Genomic DNA, 19995 nt, shown 5'->3' with positions numbered 1-19995 from the left:
CAATGTTTGTTTTTCTGACAGGTACTAGGGTTGAACTCAGTGCCTTGTACTTGCTCAGCTGGCACTCTAGTACTTGAATTCTGATATTTTTTATGGGTGGGGGTGGGGGTAGGTGGCTGGTTAGTTGGAGATACAGCCTCATAGACTTTTTTGCTTAAGCTGGCCTTGAATCACAGTCCTCCAGACCTCATCCTCCTTTGTAATTCAGATTATAGACATGAGCCATTGCTGCTCATCCAGTAAGTTTTGTTTTGAGCTGCAGTGTTTCAGATGTGGTAGAGCTGTCCTCATTCCTGCCCAATGATTCCAGTTAGCTGTCCATCTGTGGGAACAGCCTTGGAGCAGGGATGAGTGGGTATGGCCACTCCCTGCAGTGCATGGAGCTCACCTATTCTTCTGCACTAACATTTACTTACTGGGACCTTAAGCATGCACCTGTTCACCTTTCCAGCAGTGCTGTCCATGAAAATGAGGGCCAGATCTTGTGATGGGGTAGCAGCTGATCCCTTCCTGCTTATGTTCTGACATGAGAGCCCAGCACTGTGGATGTCTTCCTCTTGCTACTTAGTGAGAGCTGTTATCCACAGTCTAGAATGATCTGGTTTGCTACTCAGGTCTTACCTGACTAGTGGTGCAAAGCTAAAAGAAGCACTGTGCTTCGTTTGTTTTTTAAGACCAGCTCAAACAAGTCAGTCAGGATCCCAAGCAAAGTATCAGCCTTTAACCAAACACATCAGGGATGCAGATTACAGGCGAGGGATGGAAATGGCCTTTCCTTTAGTTAAGAGAGCATGTACTTTGTGGTTGATGTATTTTGGTATGGGATAGAGTGGGGTGTGAGGCAGTCAGTTTTGTTGTTGTTGTTGTTTTCTCATTGGTCATGGGGCTTGAACTCTGGACCTGGATGCTGTCCCTGAGCTCTCCAGCTCAAGGCTAGTGCTCTGCCACTTGAGCCACAGTGCCACTTCTGGTGTTCCAGTGGTTAAGTGGAGATAAGAGTCTCACGAACTTTTGTGTCTAGGCTGGCTTTGAACCATGATTCTCAGATCTCAGCCTCCTGAATAGCTAGGATTACAGGCATAAGCTACCAGTGCCTGGCTAAGGCAGTCTGTTTTTTTTTTTTTTTGTCTGTCATGAACTTCTCATTGATCTCCTTGTGCCCCTCTGTGATGCAGTGGTGTTACTGGTCAGGTTCCTCTTGCAGTTTCCTAGCAGTGTGATGTTTTTCAAATGCTGCCTCGCCTGCAGAGGGTGGAGGAACCCCTCCCTCTCTCCACTCTAGGGCCAGTGAGTCCAGGTGGCAGGGGAGAGTGAAATGCAGACACTGTCTTCAGCATTTTGTTCTGTGGGCAGAAGACCCAGACGTTTTTGCAAATCCCAGAGGCAGGAGTGTTGTCTCTTTACAGGTGAGGGCGCTAGCCTTTGTGTCACTTAGCATCTGGGGTTGTTCTCAGGGTGTCCCCTCTGGGGTGCCATTGCACTACCTGGCTTGGGTCTTGGGCTTCCTCTCATGTCTGACTGTGCCTCAGCATAAGGTTTGAGAGGTCAGAAGGATGAGTGCCATAGAAACAAAAACCCATTTTTGTCTTCTCTAAGGTGTTAAAAAACATTAAAAAACAATCTCCCCTCCCCAACTCTGCTATAAGCCTCTAGGAAAGCTTGTACCTTGGTGATTTGAGAACCTAGGCCCAGAGCCCAGGGAAGCCTCGTTTGTACCCTGCCCTTGGCCTTGCCTTATTTGTCCCACTGGGAAATGGAAAGAACACCGACTCCCTCCTAGGGTGGCTGAGAAGCATGCCAGTAACCCATCTCTTCACCTTCTGCCGGCGTGCCGTAGGAGTCACATGGTATTAGGTGTTAATCTTGATGGGGTAGTCATAGTTAAAGTAGGAACACTGCACCCTGGTGCTCGAAGCTATTGCCGTGGCACTGGTCACCGCCTGGTCACAGCAGTGTCTCCTGCCCAGTAGTGGATGGAGTTTGGATGTTCTTTCTCTCTTGTGCGACCTTTCCAGAGGCCTCAGTGTGGTCCCTGATGAAGAAGTCATCGAGATGTACGAGGGGTCTCACGTGCCCTTGGAGCAGATGAGCGACTTCTACGGGAAGGTGATGAGAAGTTGCTTACTTCAGTGGCCAGGCTGTGCCTTCTCTCCCTAACTGGGAGAGCAACATGAAGGAGGGAGGGGTTAGTTTGGGTCCCTCGCTTTCTGAGGTTTCAGTCCGTGGTCACTGGGCCTCGTTGCTTTGGAGCAGGACAAGATAAGGCCTTCAGGGCCCACCCCGAGTGGCCGCCTTTCTCCAGCCAGGCCCTAGCTATTAGTAGCCCATTCAGCCACGAACTCCTCAAGGTGTTCTGTGTTCATTAAATTGGTGCCCTCAGGATCCAGTCACCTCTGAGTAGTACCTGCAGCCCAGGAGCCGTTTGGGAGGGACACTTCACACCAGAAGCATGGCCTCTTAGCTGTAGGAATTGAACAACCAGACTCACATACTTCTCACAAGCAGTTGACATTAGTGTGTGACAGAGCCACCCCGGGTTCCTGCATGATTCATCCTACCTGGTGGAGGCTCTCTCCACCTTCTCGTGCTTCTACTATTTTCCCCATCCTTCTCTTCAAGTGTGTCCCTGACAGGCTCCATGTCACTGAGGACTCTCAGTGCAGCAGCTGTGGCTGCCCCAGAGACCCATGGGAAACCCATTTTCCTGACTCCTGTGGAGGGCTCAGATTTGTCCCAGTTTCCCCTAAAGCCAGACACCAGCCCTGCTTTGAGGCTCAGAACCGGCGAGCACTGCTCTGCTGCCACCCTCTCCCTGTTGCTGGGGAGGGGGAATCACCGGCCACTGGCCCGCTGGCCATGGGGAAGCCTCCTGAGACCATAGCCCCTGGTTCTGTCCAGCCCGGCCTCCGTGTCTAAAGCTCTCCCTGTGTGCAGAGCTCTCACGGGAACACCATGAAACAGTTCATGGACATCTTCTCCCTGCCCGAGATGACACTGCTGTCCTGCGTGAACGAATACTTCCTGAAGAACAACATCGACTATGAGCCCGTGCACCTGTACAAGGACGTCAAGGTGACGTGGGGGTGGACAGGCACGGGAACCCGGAGCATGACATGCCTCCTTGCGGGTCTCCAAGGGGACAGAAGTCTGCATCCTAAGATGGGGATCATTCTGTTGGCTGGATTTCCAGTCCTTCTCCACTAAAAACCCAGGTTACCTGGCACCAAGGGCAGCCCATACTCACTCAGCCCAAGCCTGCTCCAGGAAGGGTGTCTCTCCCCACATGACCACACACCCACCGTGGGCCTGTCTGCTGGTGCAGCCCAGGGGCAGGACTTTGTAGACATTTTTTAGTTGCTACAAGATAATTATACCTGTGTATGGGTGCACACTGTATCCAGAATGATGGCCCGGCTATGAGTGGGATGGAGAGAGATTAGTGTATGGGCCTTCTCTTTCTCTTACAAAGCTTGAGCCCCGTGCTCTAAGGCCCTGCAGAACCAGGGAATAAAGAAGCCAGGGTTCCTTGAGGGACAGACACGGACCTTCTGGAGCCGGTACAAGCAGTGGTTATAGATTCTAAGCTGCATGTATATGCAGTTACCTGCTTCTGCTAGCCTATGTCAACTTCCTGTGTACCTAAACATGTTTATTTATGTAATATGTATTTATAGGTAATATATTAAAATATAGGCAAGGGGCCAGGAGTTTGGCCTAGTGGTTAAAGTGCTTGCCTAGCATGCATGAAGACCCCGGTTCTATTCCTCGGTACCACATACATAGAAAAAAGCTGGAAGTGGTGCTGAGGCTCAAGTGGTAGAACTTTAGCCTTGAGAAAGTCCAAGGACAGTGCTCAGGCACTGAGCTCAAGCCCAGGACTGGCCAAAAAAAAAAAATAATAAAATATAGGCAAATAACAGTAGTTATGTATTTATATATACTATGTATGTAGTTAAGTCATTTATATGTTTTATATATCAAAATACCTTTACTCTCTATTTATGATAAGATTTTTACCATACCACATGGGGGGTTTTAGGGAGATAAAAGATAAATTTCTCAGTATCAGTATGATTACATTGGTATTTTTTTCTTAAATTTTGATTTTTAAAATTTGAGCTACACTGAAATACTTAGTTCTCTTCCTCCCCCCCCTTCTTCTTTATTTTTTTTTGGTGTCAGTCCTAGGGCTTGAACTTAGGGCCTGGGCACTATCCTGAGCTTTGTCTTTTTCTCTAAAGGCTAGCACTCTTATCATTTGAACCACAATTCCACTCCTGGCTTTTTCTGAGCAGTTTATTAGAGATAAGAGTCTTAAAAAGACTTTCCTGCCTGGGCTGGCTTTAAACAGTGATTATCAAATCTCAGCTTCCTGAGTGGCCATGATTATAGGCATGAGCCACCAGTGCCAGGCTCTCTTCTTTTTGTGTGCACATAGGCACTTTGTCTTTACAAGTCATATGTGGCCAAGCTTTGCATCAACAGGGAGAGGTGTTTACTGAGTTTTTAGCTATAAGAATCATTACTTCCAAGCTGGGTGCGGTGGCTCACATCTGTAATACTAGCTACTCAAGAGGCTGAGATCTGAGGACCACAGTTCAAAGCCAGCCCAGACACTGAAGTCCGTGAGACTCTTATCTCCAATTAACCACTTGAAAACCGGAAGTGGTGCTGTGGCTTAAGGGGATAGGGTGTTAGTCTTGAACTGAAGAGCTCAAGGACAACACCCAGGCCCAGAGTTCAAGTCCCTAAGAGAATCACTACCTCCAGTAGCAAACACTGTGAAGCTTTGTCCCAGGCATAGTTCTTCTGAGTGCTTTACACATATGAATTAACTAAGTTCTCACAGTAATGCCTGAAGGTAAGGTAGTATCATCAACTCATTTTACAGGTAGGGGCTTTTAGGCACAGAGAGCTTGAGTAACCTGCTCAAGATTAAATAGCTAGTAACGGCAAAACCTAAGTTTTAAGCCTGGCAGTTGTGCCTTAACCATTGCCTTCTATTGCTGGTGTGAGAACAAGCAGGCTTATGTTGAAAGGTAATTGAAGTTAGGTTTTGGCCAAAAGTATCCTCTCTTTGTGTGTGTGTGTGTGTGTGTGTGTGTGTGTGTGTGTGTGTCTAGGCACTGTGTCTGAGCTTATTTTGCACTCTTGGTAGTGGAGCTATAGCTTTGTTTTTGGCTTTAGTGGAGATCATGGCCTAACAGACTTTCTTGCCTAGTCTGAGATCCTCAGATCTCAGTCTCTAGAGTGGCTAGTAGCCACTAGCACCCAGATCAGAAGTGCCCACAGGGATGGAAATTTCCTATTTACCAGCAGGGATAGACTTAGTCACAGCTGGGTCCCCAGTCTAGCCCCCTACTTTAGCCACCAGGAAGTTTTCACGTGCCGCTAGTGCACCATCCATGCAGAGGTCCTGAGCAGTGTTCCCTGGGAATGTGGCAGTGAGGCTGCATTGACACCTGCCCTGCATCAAGCTGCCACACTCACGAGCCTACAAAGAGTTAACCTCCTTTTCCACTCATCTGCCATCAGACATGGCCCTGCCCGGTGATGGAGTCCTTGACAAGTTTCTTGGTAGCAACAAGGAGAGGGGGGAGACTATAGTCCCTAATTTCTGTCTTGCATTTGGGTCATAGAATTTCTGATGGATCTGGGAATGGGGGAAGGGAGATGCGAGTGAAAGCAGAAACTCCTTTGTTTCAGGATCTTCTGATGCCTTTCACTGATGCTGCTGCATATAAATGACAGTTTATTTACCTCTTGCTATGAGACTTTGGAAAACTACCTTAGGACCTATCACTGTTACCATGGAAACTTAAGCTTTTCCTAAGGGGCCTTGGATAGTTAGTGGGCCTGGATTTAGATTGTGTCCTGTTGGATTGGATTACCAGACTTCTAAAACAGAGCACCAATGTCCTTTCCCTTGCACTGGTGCCTGGCTACCTGTTTCTCCTTCACTGATGCAATGATGTGTCTCTGGACAGGACTCAATTCGAGACGTCCACATCAAAGGGATCATGTACAGAGCGATTGAAGCTGACATTGGTAGGGTCTCTACGGCATGCTGCACTTGAATCATACTGCAGGCATATTCTGCATCTTGTGGCTGAGCGGGGCTGTGTGGGGCTGTGTACATACCTCCTGAGGCCTGTGCAAATACCCAGATCACAGCGCCATACACGTGTCCTTGTCCCAGAACCCAATATCACTGTAACCTAGGAGGAAGGGGCCATCCTGTACCGGCTCTTCCCACCTAGACAGAGGGGCTGGGCTTTAGTTTCTGATGTGCTGGCTCCTACATTCCACCCTGAACCAAGTTTACTTAAGACTTCCCTCCCTACCTGTCCCAGGGGCCCTGTGTAGTAAGTACCCTCGGAGTGGGCTGACCTGCTGCTGAATCTGTGTGGGTTTTTCTCCTGCTCTTAGAAAAGTACATCTGCTACGCCGAGCAGACACGTGCAGTGCTGGCCAAACTGGCTGACCATGGGAAGAAGATGTTCCTCATCACCAATAGCCCCAGCAGCTTCGTGTGAGTCTGCCTGCTCTCCTGGCTCAGTCCTGCCGTTTCCCAGCTGCCATGTCTTGTAGCAGTTGGAAAGAAGCAGTTACAAGTCAGTCCATCCTTTCATGTTCACACTAACCTGGCTGACTTCTTGTCTTAGGGACAAAGGGATGCGATACATTGTTGGGAAAGACTGGAGGGACCTGTTTGATGTGGTCATAGTTCAGGCGGAGAAGCCAAACTTCTTTAATGACAAGCGGAGGTGAGTAAGTTTGGGTCCTCGATTTCATTCCTTTGGTTCCCTGAATGCTTGCAGCATGCTTTGGTGAAGTCTGCTTGCAAAACCCTAAACCTCCGACATGGCTCCTTTTGATTTGTAACCTTTTCAGTCACGGATTGCACAGTCTGGGCCTGACACATAGCGGACAGCTTGAGCTTGTTGAAATGATTTTCATTTCCACTCAGGTGGCCTTAGATCTATGAATCAGGCTTTAGGAAAATGATGGAGAGTAGTAAAAATTAAATATTTAATAGCAAAATAGGTCTGTGTCTGTATAGTATTGTGAAGTGTAAGAAAATGATTCCAGTGCCAGGCATGGTGGCACATATCTGTAATCTCAGGAGGCTGAGAAAGGAGGATTGGCAGTTTGAGGCCAGCCTAGGCTTCTGGGTGCATTTCAAAAACAACAAAGTTACAAAGAAAGTGGTAATAACAGATTGTCTAGTGTGTATCTCTGTGCATTTAAAAAATTGCAGTTGGATTTTGTGGAACATTTTTTTTTTTTTGGCCAGTCCTGGGCTTGGGCTCAGGGCCTGAGCACTGTCCTTGGACTTTCTCAAGGCTAGCACTCTACCATTTGAGCCTCAGCACCACTTCCGGCTTTTTTCTATGTATGTGGTACCAAGGAATCAAACCCGGGTATTCGTGCATGCTAGGCAAGCACTCTACCACTAGGCTAAACCCCCAGCCCTTGTGGAACATTTTTGTAAGAGGGCTTGCAGCAAGTGGGATGAATCTCCACAAGTCTTATGCAATGTCCCTGGGCTGCAGTAGCCTTGGGACAGGGAAATGTGAGTGTTGAGTTGCGACAGTGATGGACTGGGCAGTTAGTGCTAAGTGGGTGGAGGTGAAAGCACTAAAGCATCTTTTGATCTGGGGCCACATCAGCTGCTTCCACCCCTAAAGTTCCTCACATGCTAGAGCCCTACACTGGTCTCTAAAAATAGCTCATGTTTATGTAGTGGCCTAGTTTTGAAACACTTTCACCTAGTCTATAGTTGGTAACCTTTGTGGGTAGTTCAAAACGTCTCAAAGTGGTGACCTGTGGTTAGTGCTCAAGGTACTTAGTCTCTTGTGACACTAAAGCCCAGTCCTGTCCCTCCCTTTCTTCCTCTCTCTCTCCCTTCCTTCCTCCCTTCCTCCTTTCCTTTGGAGTACTAGGATTTGAACTCAGGGTTTCATTCCTTCTAGGCAGGTGCTTTGTTTCTTAAGTCATGTCCCCCAGCCCTCTTTGCTTCTTATTTTTCAAATAGGGTCCCACATTTTTGTCTTGGGCAATCTCAGATGGCAGTGCTTATGTTCCAACCTCCAGTGTAGCTGGATTACACGTGCGTACCACTGTGCCCGACTTGCTCATCTACCAAGGTGGGGGTCTTGCTAACTGTTATCTAGGCCGAAGTTGAACTGCAGTCCTCCTTTTTCTATATTCTGAGTAGCTAATTACATTGTTTTTCTAATGGGAAAAACATTCCCCCAAAACATTACTTCAAAAAAAAGAAAGGCAAACTCTGTGAGGCAGGGAATTAGGTGTTATGTCTGTTATAGGTTATGTTTTTGCCTTTCCATCATACCATCGCCTCCTGGTCCTCTGACTTGTTTCTTATCCAAAGTGGTTGAATTTCAGCTAGGTAAATGTACACAAGCTTTTGTAGTAAAGCAGACGTCCTGTGTGGTGAAATACCTTTGGGAAGTCTGACCTAAAGACCATTTACAGCAGCACATTCCAGAGCCCTCAAGAACTTGGTGATATATAATGTTTTTCCAAATGTATTAGACTCTGGAATTCTGTGTGTGTGCATGCATACGTGTGTATGTGTATTTGTGCATGTGTAAGGGCATGCATGCCTCTGTGTGTGTGTGTATACCCTCTGTAGACAGTGGGTCTTTATAGTGTGGGATGTGTGGTCCCAGGCCAGGGAATGAGGTGGAGTCTGAGTTCCAGCGTATTTGAGGGAGCTACTTCTGGCTATCTGTGAGTCACCGGGTGGTGTTTCAGGGAGCCAGTGCCTACACTGTTATCCTGTGTAGTAATGTTTCTATTTCTCTTGTTAGACCTTTCCGAAAGGTGAATGAGAAAGGTGTCTTACTCTGGGATAAAATCCACAAGTTGCAGAAAGGCCAGATATACAAGCAGGTATTTGTGCTTTGTGTGGCTTTGCTTTGTTGTTTGTGCCTGGGGTGACAGTGCACTCACCCAGGTTTCCACCATCCCGATGCCTTGAGCCTACATTCACAATGCGAAGACCTCGTATAATGTCATTGTATTTTTAATATCCTATTATCTAAATTAATTGCAAGTTGCTCTGAGCAGTTTATTTTTTATTCCAGTCCTGGGGCTTGAACTCAGGGGTCTAGGCACTGTTCCTGAACTTTTATGCTCAAGGCTAGCACTATACCACTTGACCTTCACTTTTGGCTTTTTGGTGGTTAATTGGAGATAAAAGCTTCACAGAACCGCCATCCTCAGGTCTCAGCCTCCTGAGTAGCTAGGATTATAGGCAACAGCCACTTTTTTTTTTGGCAATTTGAGTAGTTATTACTTTTTTTTTTTTCCAGTGCTGAGGATACACTTAGGGCTTTCCACTTGTTAGGCAAGTGCTCTTAAATCCCTAACCCCAAGTTGAGTAGTTTTTAGAAATAAATGCTTTAGAAGTTAAAGTTTCTATATAATTGAAGATGTCAGCAATCTGTTTCAGAAATTTCAAGGAGTGCTAATCTTGGCATATTATTCACCCAAATTAACAATTGTTTCCAAGAAAGCTATGCGTTTTGTACAGTTGTAATATATTGGCATCCTGTATGACTATTTGTACAATTGAAGCATTATCTTCTTTGTTTCTAAAATTTGGCTTTTCTCTTACTGCTTCTTATATGTTCTTGGAGAGTGAACAACATCCTGCAATATGTGACAGTCACTAGATTTTCCAGGTCCTTAGTTCAGCCATTACGCTTTTACAAGTCAGCCTGGGAAAATGAAGATGACTCTAGTAAAACATCTCAGCACTAGCGTTTATGGTGAGGTAACTTGCAAAATAGACACCACCATAAATGGGGTTATTGGGACTTGCTGAAAGGAACCATGGCATTTTTCTGATGTGGTGATTACAATGAGATTCATACTGGTTAGCCTGTTAAGTGTGACATGACAGTTACAAAGCAGCATGTACAACAGAAAACATGCATTTGACATGAAAGAAGGGTACAGGACCGTGCGCTCTCCATTGGCTTTTTTGCTCAAGACTGTTGCTCTGCTTCTTGAGCTGCAGCTCCACTAACAGCTTTTTATTGCTTAATTGGAAACAAGGATCTTCCCTAGGCTGGCTTCAAACCAGGATCCTTAGCTATCTTGAGTAGCAAGGATTATAAGCAGGAGTTTTCAACACCTGGCTATCTTTATGTTTTGATATTTAAAATAAATTATAAAAGCAAAACCTATGAAAATGTCTCGGTCCATTTCACTCACTTGACATGATGTCTGTATTTTCCTCTGATGATAGGGAAATTTATATGAATTTCTGAAGCTCACTGGATGGAGAGGATCGAAAGTGTTATATTTTGGTGACCACATATACAGTGACCTGGCGGTGAGGAGCTGTTTTCTTTCTTCTTTGGGGGATAGAATTGTTTGTTCTACTTAGTAAGCAATTTCTCTTCTTTTTAAGGTTATTATTATGCTTTCTTAAAAATCAAGAGAAAGTCACATTTTGTTCTTTGATTGGTCGTGGGGCTTGAACTCTGGGCGTGGGCACTGTCCCTGACTTGAGTTACAGCTCAAGTCACTTCTGATTTTCTGCTGGTAAATTGAAGATAAGAGTATCATGGAATTTTCGTGCTCTGGTTGGCTTTGAACGGTGATGCTCAGATCTCAGTCTCCTGAGTAGCTAGGATTATAGGCATGAGCTACCAGTACCTGGCATAAATGTCTCTTTTTAAGAGACCAATATAGATTTCAAAAGATGATTTATTCAAAGAATTGATTGAAAAACCTTTGCATGGACTGGATGCAAGGCTCAAGTGGTAGAGTGCCAGCTGTGAGCCAAAAACAAAAACAAAAAAACTGTCAAGTGTGAGACACTGAGTTCAATCCCTGATACCAACACATACACAAGTACACACATATCTGTACATACACATACATATCCATATGTGCATACACATACAAACATACACACACACACGCACACGCACACGCACAATGCCCCTTTCCATTTAAATAATGATAATATAAAACTTACTAAAACACTCTGGAAAGCAGTATGGAGGTTCTTCAAAAGGCTAACTATACAACTACTCTGTCTGTGATCCAGTAATTCCATGCCTGGACATTTATCCAAATGATCATAAACCAGGGTACAGTAAAGCCACCAGCACAAACATTTTCACTGAAGCATTATTCACCAGAGCCATGGTATAGAATCAACCCAGATGTTCCTCTGGAGTAGAGGAATGGGAGAAGAAAATGTGGTGTATATATACACAGTGGAATTTTACTCATCCATTAGAAAGAATGATATGTATCATTTGCAAAGAAATGAAAGGACCTGGGAAAAATTACATTAAGTGAAGCCAAGTCAGGCCCAGAGAGACAGAGGTTGCATGTTTTCTCTCTTACGTGGGAACTAGAATAGGTTTATAAACATATGAATAAAGGTTGGGTGGTATGCAAGTATGCAGAAGGGTATTACTTGAAATAAGGTAGATTTAGAGGAGAACTCAGTTTAATTCCCTAGAAAGTCAAAATTAGTTCAACAAAATAACTCCAGGAAATTGGGTACTTGAGAGGAGTGGAGTAGGGTCAAGGGAAGGGAGTTAGACAAATGAAGAGAAGAAATGGGGGAGAATGTAGTGAAATTTTCAATATCCACAAAATCAAAGTGAGGCAAGGGGGGTTGGGAGGGATGGATGAGAATGTTGAAAGGGGTAACATCAGATGCACTATATTCATAAACTTTGTTGAATGGCAGTGCCTTTTTACATTACTTAAAGATAAAACACAACAAAACAAAACATGATATGTGCTGTGTGCCAGTGGCTCACGCCTGCAGTCCTAACTATCAGGAGGCTGAGATCTGAGGGTTGCAGTTCAAAGCCAACCTGGGAAAAAAATGTATATGAGACTCAGAAGCTGGAAGTGGAGCAATAACTCAAGTGGTAGAGTTCTAGCCTTAAGTGCAACAAAGCTCAGGGACAACTTCCAGGGCCTGAGATCAAGCCTCAGATCTTGCAAAATAAACAAATGGCAATATGCAATAAGTGCCAGTGTTCTTCCCTTTTCTTTCATCCGAGTATTAAAGCGCCGAATGAATACTCATGGACTTCAGTCAGGGATGCTGTGGCCAGCCAGTGACTAGTGGAGAATAAGCTGGCATTACTTGCACAGATGAGGCTGTTCTTTGCCCTTGGGATGATGGAAGATTGGCATGAGGGCGCCAGCTCTACTTGGACAGGACTGAGTTTGTGTCTATTACCAGGCTTGGTGTCTGGTGGGTGGAATGAGTCTGTATTGGTTACAGGATCCCGGGTTGCGCTGTGAGACCCCACGTCTCAGGATCACACTTCCTGCTGACGGTAGAGGTAGTGGGTGGGTTCTAGCACCTGCATGTAGGAATCGACCTCCCAGGACACTCCAGTATATATGGTGTGACCACACCTACCCACCCAGTCACTTAAGGTCTGTTGCAAGGAGTCAGACTCTGTGTCTCCGCTTGTGTGACTTTTGGGCAGGTCTCTCCAGCTCTGATTTGTGAGAAGAGTAAATAAAGCGAAATGGGCATCCAAGTGTTTCATTAAAGTACAATCTCCTACCCTTCTTCCCTTCAGATCTTGGTTCAAATGTTCCTTTATTTTCCTGGTCTCCCTGTGTAAGGTGATGACCTTCCTGTCCTGTTTTCTTATTCTTTTTGCTCTTTGTACTTGGTATTTTTTCACCATTTGGCTTATTTATTTATTTTCTGAGGTTGTCAGCTTTTGTTCATTTCTTTATCCTTAGTGTCTACAACAGAACCTGGCAAATACTGCTTGGTAAATATTTGCCATATGAAAAAGTGAATACACATTTAGTACCGTGACTGCCTATGTAAGATTTTCCAGGACAAAACTGATTGTAGTAGAGATTATGCAGTTATAATAGGTGCAACCAAGGATGTGATCATATATGCTTAAGTTATGTGATCATTCCAAGAAGCAGGGTCTGTATTTTCCCATAATGTAGAGGGCCTGGGACATATGAGGTCTTCCCCTGAGGCCCAAGGACTGCTGGTGGTCATGAGTGAAGGTCCTGAAGAATTTATTGTTGTGCTTGGGATCAAGCCTATGCTGGGAGAGCTCTTTATTTCTGAGCTGTGTGTCAGCCCTTGATTTTCTGAAATGAGGTCTTTTTTGTAGGCCAGGCTGGCCTGAAAGTCACTATCTATAGCGTGGGCTGCCTTGATCTTAGGATCTTCCTGTAGTTCTGTGATTTCAGGCATGTACCTCCACTGTCCACTCAGAGGGTCTTTGTTGGCATTTGGACTGAGCTCTGTTCCACCTCAATGTCTTATCTTTATAGAACACCCTGGGCTTTTATAGGAGCGGTGTGATTTATGGGGATTATTTCCAAATCAGAGCTTTCTTGGGGTAAAGTCTTCAAAGCCTGGGGCCAATTTAGTTTTATTTAATTGTAATTCTTTGAATTTGGCTTGGTTAATAACTAACCATTATAACTAAAAAGTAAGTAAGCAAATATCTCCTCTGTCTGGGGTAGGTAACAAAATGGTTTGAGTTCTGGAGAGATTGTGATTGACTCTGCGCCATTTCTGATCAGGATTTGACCTTGAAGCATGGCTGGCGGACTGGCGCCATCATCCCTGAGTTACGGTCGGAGCTCAAGATCATGAACACGGAGCAGTACATCCAAACCATGACGTGGCTGCAGACCCTGACCGGGCTGCTGGAGCAGATGCAGGTTCGGGAGTTTCTTTCTCACATTTTCCCTAAGCCTAAAATTAGTCACTGGTCAAAATAATTCCATGCACTTTCTGTTTCATTATAGCTATAAAGTACAAGGTTTAAGATGGCCTCAGTAGACTGTAGAATAAGTGTGTGGGGGAGATTTTTGTTCCTAGAGCCACCTTGACATTTCCCCTAAAGGGACATTAAAAATGTCCCACAAAGCCACTGGGAGAGTATTTGCAGAGCTGAGTGACTTGACATTCCTCCAGTGGTAAAAATGAGGTCAGCTGGGAGCTCCCTCCCCTGCCACTGTTGGGTGTTCCCTGGTTCTTCCTTGACTTTGCTGTGTAACCGAGTCTTTGTTTCCTCATCTATAAAATGAAGGGTCCTGAGCTGTGAGCATTCCAGTCTAGGTATTGTGCTCCCTGGCAAAAGTTAAGACCCTGGGCGCAGCCTCCATTGGAGGAGCTCCACTGGATCTCAGGGCCAGCCATTTCTTCCTGTGGTTGTGCAGCTGATCTCAGATAGTAAGGAATGTTCTTCTCCCAGAGGATTTCCTGGCCATGAAGCTGCCCCTCTGTGGCAACTGTGACCCTTGCTTAAGGCCCACCCCCTCCCCCATCTCACAAGGCACCTGCTTTCTCCTTGGTCCAGCTTGCCTGGCTCCCATCATGCAGTTGGAGTGCTGAGCCTGTAGATGAAAGGACACAGCTGTCCACTCTTGGCAGATACACCTGCAGCTGTTGCCCACCGCCTTCTGCCCATGGCCAGCTACCCATAGCCGGCTGCCCATGGCTTGCAGTCCACAGCTGCTCCTATGGAGTGTGGAGGAGAGCCAGGCTGAGGCCTCTCCCAGGGCATGCATTCCTGGGTGTGGAGTCATGCACGTCCTCCTGGCCTGGCTTCCGTGATGCTGTGGCGATACTGGTTCTTGGCTCCTCTCTAAGGAGGACTTGTTTGGTTTCTTTTACTATGCATGCCTGTGAGGTGAGTTTCTAAAAATACCAGGCATCAATTCTCAGTCAGTGTAATGAGCCTGTGTGCCCAGGTCCCTCAGTCTAGTCATACTCGCCTTTGTGTATCACTGCGTTGAGTGAGTCCACTGTGCATGTTTTTCACCCACCAGACACAGCTTTCCTGGGCCACATCGCCCAATTTTTCTATGGTAGAATAAGGAAATGGGAGTGCACGATGTCAGTGACATGCCTGAGTCATAAAATAAGAGCGCACGACTTGAATGCAGGCCTCATGAGGCCCAAGTCCAGGCTTGTGTTGAGTTGTGTAGAGGTCTCAAGTAGAGATACATCACTTTTACAGTACTTTACTGTGATCATTCTACTTTATTAGTAGTGGTTGTTAATCTTTCATTGGATGTGTTTTACAAATTAAACTTTATCATAAGTATAAGTTCATAGGTAAAACATAGTATAGTGGGGGCTCAGGCGTTTACTGGGTTCCTGGAACATATCTGTGGTTGGGGCAGAGACTGTACTTCACAAGTTGTGTTCTGTCTGTGATAGTGACAGCTGGTCAGGAAAATGTGAGCATACATAGATGATGTTACCACATGGAGAACAGGCCTTAACAATGTTTCCTTTTCCTCTCCAATGTGTAGAGGGATGATGGTTGTTTAAAGGGTATAGTAGTGTGTCAAGTGTTGGACTACTTCTGTGAATTACAGAATTAATTGTCAAAGCTTAGGGTGAGAGAAACAGGAGAAGCAGAGCCGAAGTTGCTTCCTTATTCTTAGATGACCCAGGAGCCTAGTTATGGGTCAAGAAAGGGATGTGGTAGAGGCCGTGGGTGGGATTTTCTCCCACACACTGGTTGCCTGCGCTCTCATATTATTTTGTCATGGTCTGTTCCATCCATCCCCCTGCAAAGGGTCTCCAACTTAAAACAAATTCCCATGTGTAGCACATACTCCCTTATGCTTGTGATTAGTGGCTATTCTGCTACGCATGCTGTGCCCACTTGCCTGCCACTGTGTTGACACGGGATCTATGTAACCAGTAGTGTACAGTATCTGCATATACGTAATCCATAAATGCTGTGTCCATTATACACCTATTTTACATAGATAATGCGTGCCTTATGTTATGTAGCACTGAATAACAGCGCACCATTTTCAGTGTGTTCCATCTTAATTTGCTACACTTATATTTCTAATGGTATACATTTAAAATGTGTTGTGTGTGTGTGTGTGTAGAAGGCATGGTTTTCAATAGGATCGTGTGAAAATGCATTATTTCACACAAGCACCTGTCCTATAGACCAAAAGGATTAGCAGTATTGAAGTGAAGCTGTCCGTTGAGGAATTCTAGTTTCCAGTGAAATGGAGGCTGTTACTTACAGGCTTGTGCCCTGCAGGTTTACAGAGATGCTGAGTCCCAGCTGGTTTTGCAGAAGTGGAAGAAGGAGAGAAGGGAAGTGAGGTAAGGATGCCACTGTCCCCTCTGACTGTGCTCACCCCATACGTGTCCTCCCAGGATAAGGCCTGGACACCCCTGGGAGATGTCCCTTCTTAGCTCTCAGGTATGAGGTGACTGATTTATCCTAGGACCTGCTGTTTGCTGTCAGTGCTGTGGGGTTGCCTCCCATGGCTGTGTTCTCCTTCTGTTCTCAGACTCATTCCTCTTTCCCACCCCCTTTCTCTGTCCTCTTTGGGCTTCTGTGGCCATTGTTGGGACAGCTGACAGCACTTGTCACTGTGGGGCTTGTGCTGAAGGTGGGTTCTGACCCCATGGTAAATTCCCAAGGCTCCTCCATGTGTCTGTGTAACCGTGGCTGCTTTAGGAGTGTACAGTCACTCACTAGGATGTGTCTCAGCAAAGAAAGCTGCCTGTAGTCAGAGAAACTTCAAACTGTCCTTAAGGAACAGTTGTTCACAGGGGACTTTGGTGACAATCACGCTTTTCTAGGAAAGAAGCTTGAAATGTGGCTCTCTGCATGAATGATTTCTTATGTCTGTGATCCTTTCCTTACCCTGAGCACAGATCTCCAGGCCTGCAAACAGTGGCTGCTCTCAGTGGACTGGCCTTCCAGCTGTGGGCAGCGTGACCTCAGGAGTGTATGTGGGGAAAATGGGACAGAGTCTATTCCTATGATCTGCACAAGTGAGGGTGTGTTAAATTGTCCTTCCTCCTCCTCTCAGGCCATTGGCCATTGGCTTATTCAGAAGTGAGTTCATTAGTTTGAAAATATAGGGTTAGAGGAAGGATTGGGGAAGTCAAATTGTATGTATTTGACTTCAAGCACTTTGTTTCCAGAGTTCAGACATGGAGCCTACTTTCTACCTAATCCTGGAAACCTGATCATTTGTTAAATAAACTGCTTCACTGCCAGAGGTTGTGTGTTCACTTATAGTTTGACACCTTCACATCTCCATAGATACCTCAGTAACATCTTAAAAGCCATTCCTGCTGTTCACCTAGAGACTTGATTGAGTGTCTTGAATTTTCTGCCATTGGGTCATTGTTGTATCTGTCATCCTTCCATGATGGTGACAGAGACATCTGCTAACAACTAATGGCTTTTACCACAGTTGTGTGCATGGTTGTATGTCTTGCCGTGTTTCTAAGTCATTTATCAACCATGAGGAGGAGATATTTATCCATTTTGCTGGAATATTCTGGGTGTGGATGTCATGCATGGTACAGGTGGGGATGTTGATGTAGACATACATGCATTGAGGCTGCATCGCAGACCCCAGCGCCTCGGGTGTGTGGGGTACATGACTGCACAACTGCCAGTGAGGCATAGGCAGGGAACGTGATCTAAGCCATTTTGAACTGGATGGACTTGACTGGATTTCTTCACTGGAATCTTAGGCTGCTTGTTCTTGGTTGATATTTCTCCCCAATGAGTCAGTCAAAAGAAATTTTGATTTTACTAGTTGGAAAGACAAACCTCCTAAAACTGTTCTCTGTTGCTTTTTGTTTTTCCTTACTCTTTCAGAGAAATGACCAAAAGTTTCTTCAATGCCCAGTTCGGGAGCTTGTTCCGCACAGACCAGAACCCCACCTACTTCTTGCGACGCTTGTCGCGGTTCGCTGACATCTATATGGCATCTCTGAGCTGCCTCCTGAACTACGACGTGAACCATACGTTCTACCCAAGGAGGACTCCCCTGCAGCACGAGCTCCCTGCCTGGTCGGACAGCTCCTCTGCCTTCAGAGCCCCAGCCCTGCAGGAGGCCCAGGCTAAATAGTCCCATGCATCCACCTGTGGGAGCAGCCAGAGGCGGCACGTGGTGTGGTTTGTGTGGGTCTGAGGGTTGCTTTCTGAAAAGATACGCCTTTCAGATACTTGTTGGTATCTGCTGGGGAACACACCCCGGTCCAGAGAGGCACTGGCAGCTGTGGGTCTGGCCTTTCTGCCCTTGGCAGGGCTGATGGGAAGGCTTCACTTGAAACTGTTCAGCCTTGTTTACTGAGACACCCCAAACAGACACCAGATCTGGGATAGGTGAGACCATGTGATGCAGGTCTGTGTTCAGGAAATGGTTCCTGACTTTTCCAAGGAACATTTCCAGGCAGGCCTTGGGGACTGTGGGGGCACAACGATGGACAAAGATAACCTGCAAGCAGCAACAGTTGATCCCATGAGCCCCTCAGTGGCCCAGCACTGCAGCAAGTGGCAGCCAGTTCCTGAGACTTGCAGCCTAAGACTGACTTGTGTTCCAGTGTACAATGCCAAGAGACTTGCCCTCTCTCTGCAAGGATGCGTGAGAAGGGACAGGAACCTTTTGTCCTGGGGTGTACTTCCTGTATCTTATTACCTCGTTTATGCTGGACAGGGCTTGCTGGTGAGCAGGTGAACAAGTGGTAGTGTGCCTGCAACCTGAGCTCTGGTTGGAACTGCCTTCCACCTGGCAGGATGGCATAGCCTCTGCATGTGGTCTGTGCTGGGCATTGCAGAGGGGAGGTAGGAAGGCCTGGCTAGCTTGAGTTTTTCTCATTCTAATCAAGGCAGGCAACTTACGTTTTTCCCTCTGGAAGATTAATCCTTCATCCTATTTTTATAGTGTCTGTCAACATAAAGTACCTGAAGACATGAGCACAGGCATAGGCCCCTGTAAGTGCCGCAGGAATGAATGTCTACTCTTAATAATCATCCTGTCACTGATGGTACGCTGTATAAACGTTTGTGCTCAGATTAGCTTCTTCCATATTGCTGGAACTCATTTTAAGCTTTTGCTATAATTTAACAGCATTTATTTTTTTCTTTTTCTTTCTTCTCCCCCCCCCCCTTGTTTTTTGAGACAGGCTTGCTGTGTATCCCAGGCTGACCTTGAATTCTTTTTTTTTTTGTCATTCCTGGGGCTTGCACTTAGGGCCTGGGCCCTGTCTCTGAGCTGCTTTTGCTCACGGCTAGCACTCTGCCACTTGAGCACAGTGTCACTTGTGGCTTTTTTTGTGTGTGTTTATGTGGCACTGAGAAATTGAACTCAAGGCTTCATGCATGCTAGGCAAGTACTCTCCCACTAAGCCACATTCCCAGCTCATGACCTTGAATTCTTGATTCTTCTGCTTTAGCCTCCTGAGTCCTGAGGTTACAGATGTGCGCCACCATGCCTGGTGTGGCATGTGTGCTTCTGTCTGAAGAGTGGCCGGGAACGGGGGCTTGTAGACAGCACTTGCTTCCTCAGCATTTTCATAGCTGGACTATACACTAGACACAGCTATTGATGGTGCTTCCTGCCAAGATGCAGATGTTGAGAGAGTTCTTCAGCATCTTGTTGTGATGAGATCTTGGACTAATCTGTTGTGTTTAACCTTAATGGGGAAAGTGACCAGTGTGGCTCCTGTTCTCCTGCACTGAGTATGAATAGGGAGGGGGCCGTATCTGATGCTTGTGTGGTATGGCGTGGGCATTTTGGTGTTGTTTGTTGCTAGGTGTTTAAGGGTACACTGGTACTTCTTACAGGTTTGTGATCTCTGCTCTGGAGAAGCAGAGTGAAGAAGTAGGCATTGTTCAAAAGAGAATGCTTGATGCGTGTCTCAGATGTTCCCTGAGTACAGTTACAGGGTGTTTGAACTAGAGCTAATTTTAGATACCAGTTACAAGGTGTCTTGTTTACTCAAGAATGAAGTAGAACTAGTTTTAAAACCTGCTTCTGTGAATGTCTTGTGATAGGTGACTTAAGCTTGGGGGAGAAAAACATTTTCTAGGTATAAATAATAAATACATTTTACAATTTATTCTTGTGCAAGAGGGGCTCAGTCTTGGGGACACTGAGTTTGGCAGGGCTGAGATCTGCTGCCCAGCAGAGGCCCAG

At 46.0% G+C, this 19995-nt stretch overlaps 1 protein-coding gene across 4 annotated transcripts in view; it reads left to right on the top strand.

The window, feature by feature from the left end:
• Nt5dc3 (5'-nucleotidase domain containing 3) overlaps positions 1-18002 on the top strand; it is a 93955-nt gene extending 75953 nt beyond the window's left edge. For all 4 annotated transcript variants that reach the window (XM_090328525.1, XM_090328522.1, XM_090328524.1 and 1 more), the window contains 10 exons: positions 2016-2106; positions 2935-3072; positions 5988-6048; positions 6430-6532; positions 6666-6767; positions 8838-8919; positions 10283-10369; positions 13588-13728; positions 16086-16150; positions 17673-18002. In XM_090328525.1, coding sequence (XP_090184651.1) covers positions 2016-2106; positions 2935-3072; positions 5988-6048; positions 6430-6532; positions 6666-6767; positions 8838-8919; positions 10283-10369; positions 13588-13728; positions 16086-16150; positions 17673-17925 — 1123 coding nt within the window. In that variant the 3' untranslated portion in view covers positions 17926-18002. The remainder of the gene's footprint in view (positions 1-2015; positions 2107-2934; positions 3073-5987; positions 6049-6429; positions 6533-6665; positions 6768-8837; positions 8920-10282; positions 10370-13587; positions 13729-16085; positions 16151-17672) is intronic.
• Positions 18003-19995: the final 1993 nt, after the last annotated feature.

Source organism: Megascapheus bottae, chromosome 2 (genome assembly GCF_031878675.1).
Source record: "Megascapheus bottae isolate mThoBot1 chromosome 2, mThoBot2.hap1, whole genome shotgun sequence".
Taxonomy (NCBI): domain Eukaryota; kingdom Metazoa; phylum Chordata; class Mammalia; order Rodentia; family Geomyidae; genus Megascapheus; species Megascapheus bottae.
The sequence above is the reverse complement of the archived record's forward strand: the minus strand, read 5'-3'. Positions and strand labels throughout refer to the sequence as shown.